Here is a 4,192-nt window from a genome sequence, read left to right as displayed (position 1 = left end):
ACTGATGACGCCAAGGTATCAGAAAAGGGTAGACTATCTCCTAAAGCTGGACATGTTAAACGTTCCCCATCAGATGCAGGACGCAGCAGTGGTGATGAATCCAAAAAGCTTCCCACAAGTAACTCTAGAACAACTGCTGCTAATGCTAATACATTCGGATTTAAGAAACAGAGCGGGTCAGCCGTAGGCGTGACTATAATCACTGCCAGTGGGGCAACTATCACCAGTAGATCGGCTACCCTGGGAAAAATCCCAAAGTCATCTGGACTCATGGGTAGGACCACTGGTCGGAAGACTAGTGTTGATGGCTCTCAGAACCAGGACGATGGCTACTTAGCACTTAGCGCCCGAACTAATCTTCAGTATCGTAGTTTACCCCGGCCCAGTAAATCCAGTAGCAGAAGCGGAGCTGGGAATAGATCTAGCACAAGTAGCATAGACTCCAACATAAGCAGCAAGTCAGCCGGGTTGCCTGTCCCTAAAATGAGAGAGCCTGCCAAGGTAATCCTTGGAAACTCTCTGCCAGGATTAGTCAATCAGACTGATAAAGAGAAAGGGATTTCGTCCGACAACGAAAGCGTGGCCTCATGTAATTCTGTTAAAGTGAACCCTGCATCACAGACTGCTTCTAGTGGCGCTCAAAGTTCTCACCAGCAAGGAGCCAAGTACCCCGATGTGGCCTCTCCCACTTTGCGCAGGTAGGCAATAAATTCGTTGATTGTGCAATGCTGTCAGTTAGAGCTGAATGATCAGGACTCTTCCAGCCAGGCCTGGCTGTGGTTGGTGGAGCACTTACTATTTAGTGTTCTACATCAAGGTCTTTGCATTTACATTTAATTTCACATAAACAGGTTGGCCAGTGTTGTCAATACTCAGTACATCATGCGATAGCAGTGAAAATTTAACAATTGGGAAAAAAAAAATCCCTGTCTGCCAGAAGGTTTGGCAATTGTGATATGAGTCTCTGTTGCAAAAATCATGCTTGAAGGCTTCACCCGTGCAGGTATCACAGGAATAAGACTTCCTTACCTGAAGGTTACTGAAGAGTTCTTGCACCAATGTGTACACGTAACAAACCTGGAAATACTCCGGTGGTGGATCACATTACAAATTGGCAACAGCAGAGTTATTTCAGATTTTCACAACGACCACGGCGTAATTGGACCGGCCGTACCTAGATCCACGTGCCTGACCCAAACCAATCCTTCACTTGTGTGCGCTAGGCCAGTCTGTTGCGAGACTCAACATCAGGTTATTTACCTGGGTACAAGAGCCCTAAGTAAAGTTACTGTCTAAGATGGGTTGAATTTTTCTTATTTTAATACTTTTTTAAAATAAAAACCTTACCTGTCTTCTGTTTCTCCATGACTACCCCAGATATTATTTTAACATTAATGTGGAGGTGGTCAGGAATTAATTTACTGGTGCACTGTGCATCAAAGCCATGATATTGGTGAAAGGTTCCGTTAATATTATTTTTCAGTTTAATTTGACATCGAGTAGCTTGTCTGTTCCAAGTTGCGGTGTTTTGCATTTCATTTTGTCTTGATGCCCATGATACCCATACAGTTACGCTACATCATCCTGCTTCCAGTGATGTGAGAAAGCCACATTCCATCCGAAGCACCAGTGCAAGCATAATGGCTGTGGCGGCAGCTTGGGCTAACGCTGAAAAGAGTTGTACACTGTTTCTTTTGAGATGGGTGATTTTATTTGAAGAGCCTCTGTGAGAATAATTCAAGATTTTTCCTTTATTTTATTCCTGGTTATCACTAGATAAGCCATGTCTGCAGAACATTTAATTTTCATCAATGGCTGGTGAAAAACCCCAGCAGACCTTTAATTTCTATGGTATAGCCCATGAGAAATGCAGATTTTCAGTGTTGCCAGCCTCAGGCACGTTAAAATTGAGATTTGATTGGAAATGTTTTTCTGTTACTGGAAAGCCCCTTTGGTAGCTCTGTAACTGAAATACTGCATCGGAAATACGTGATGCTCCAAAGAGAAGACAACGGAGGCTCAGCTTAACTCTTGCCTCATTCAATTTACGATTTCACTCTTGCATTTTCACCAGACTGTCTAAATCATCGTTTATTGAAACACATCAGAGTGAACTGGGCCTCATCTGCTTACAGCTGATTTCTAGAATGACAATAATGAAGATTTTGATTTGCATAGTCAGTTGAGATGAGTTGCACACATTTGGGTTTTGGGGTTTTTTGCATATTTTCTCTCAGTTCTATAATTTTTTAATATTGCACAATAAATTAGAAACCACACCTTTGTAATAATACAGATTTACCAGTAAGTCTGCAAATATGCGTAACTTCTGTGCTGTCATGAGCAGTGAAATTCTGTAATTCTGCTCTGAGGACCATCCCTCGCTGTTCCCTCAGTATCCCCTTTAGCTCCGATATTCCGTATCTGGCCTGTCCCTTAAATGAAACCACCGTTTATCTTGATAGCTTTTATTATTGAATTGGGCCTTCATGCTTTGCTGTGTACAATACACTCCTTTTCTGTTGATGGGACACGTGCATGACCCAAGAGCCAGCTCAGATATGTCAATCATCTATCAATTACAGTAGATAAGAGTAAACAGATTGTCCTTCCGCGTAGGGTATGTCCTTCCGCGTAGGGTATGTCCTTCCGCGTAGGGTATGTCCTTCCGCGTAGGGTATGTCCTTCCAGAGTTAATCTCTGTCTTGATATGACTGTTTGCTGGGTTGGTTTTCTCTGGACCGAAAGGAATGCTCTCCAGCCCACACCTTCTTCTGAAGGTGTTTCTTACAAGGTTGTGGTTCAGCCAGACGCTGCCTTTAACACAGTATGTTTCTGTTTGTGCCCCAGTGCAGTATCCTTTTGGTATTAGCGGTGCTGTGAAGCAGTTTGGGGAAGACTTTGTAACTTACAACAGCTTGAATACTGTTGTTTGGTGGTTTGGGTTTTTTGAAGCTCTAGGATCCTGTCTGTAGGAGTAGAGTTCCCCCAGTACAACCGGAAAGGTGGGATGCAATGGCAGAGGAGCGCCCTAAGCTGGTATTGCTGCTGAAGGCCACGTTTTTCTTCATACTCGTTCTGCTAATACTGAATAAACCCCAGAATCTAAATGTCTCTAAATCCCTGTGGGAAGGGCTTTTATCATTCAGGCCGACTCATCTAAGTCCGTGTCTTCTAACCACTGAGGAGTGGTGTCCAGGTGAATAAGTTTGCCAGGTCCGGGCTGGTTTGTGAATGTCTGTGGCAGGTGCTGAGAGGACCTTGGCAGGGGGCAGTGCTGGGCTATGAGCTAGGTGTAGAGGGGCACCTTAGCCCCTCCAGCAGCATCGCCCAGGTGCTCTGTGGCAAGTGTGCAACAGCAGTCATCCAGCTGCGCTGTGCTGCGTCTGGCACAGCTACGCTGGAGCTGCAGGTAGCACCTGTGCAGTAAGTACAGTGCTCCTGGCACTGCTCGCTGCGCACGTAGGGTGCCCAGCTGTGTTACACAGCCCGAGTTTCTGGGCAGTGTCGGGCAAAGTGACTTAGCGTGCAGGTGTTGAACAGACCACCTGGGCATACGCAAAAGCAGAGAAGGTTCTGCCTGGTGCATACCCACCCGTAAGGCTTCAGGAGCTCTTGCGTGGAGGTACTGTAGCCCTCTGTTCTGAGGACTACGCTCCAATACATACCTGCTTGGAAAGGTTCCGTCCCTAACACTTCCCACTGCTGATAAGAAAAGAGCAAATCCATACAGGCGTGTGTGAAGACAACGGAGGTTCCGACGGCAGTTCCAGGAGCCAAGTGGCAGTAGCAGAAGCGATGTTTTGGAGTGGATGTTTGAAGCTGAGCTGAAAGATACTCTTCCATCATCATTTTGCAGATCAGTTTCAGAACAATTGATATCTACCCTTACACATATTTACTTCTAAGACACTTGTGCACTTCTGAGAACTTTGCCGGTGACTGTTAATGATGGCAACAGCGATGCAAACTGGAGATGCTGCAGGCATCCTGCTCCAACCATGCTTCTGTATCCCCTCCTTTGACTCCTGGCACTCAGCTTGTCTTTTACTGAGCCGGTTCCAGATGCCAAAGCAGGTTAAATCTCACTCTACACTCAAAAAAAAAAAAAAAAAAAAAACCAAAAAGAACCCACAAAAAAAAAAAATCCCCAAAAGGAAAAGGTAAACATAGATTCAAGACACCCAAAGGC

At 45.2% G+C, this 4,192-nt stretch overlaps 1 protein-coding gene across 1 annotated transcript in view; it reads left to right on the top strand.

Annotated features, from left to right (window-relative positions):
* The window catches only part of NAV2 (neuron navigator 2), a gene marked incomplete at its 5' end in the record, with an annotated part of 84,801 nt that overhangs the window by 39,940 nt on the left and 40,669 nt on the right, over window positions 1-4,192 (top strand). Inside the window, one exon of the mRNA XM_010139801.1 lies at window positions 1-698. Within this exon, the coding sequence (XP_010138103.1) occupies window positions 1-698 (698 nt within the window). The remainder of the gene's footprint in view (window positions 699-4,192) is intronic.

Source organism: Buceros rhinoceros, unplaced genomic scaffold (assembly GCF_000710305.1).
Source record: "Buceros rhinoceros silvestris isolate BGI_N320 unplaced genomic scaffold, ASM71030v1 scaffold16587, whole genome shotgun sequence".
NCBI lineage: Eukaryota > Metazoa > Chordata > Aves > Bucerotiformes > Bucerotidae > Buceros > Buceros rhinoceros.
This window is presented reverse-complemented; position numbering and strand designations above follow the sequence as displayed.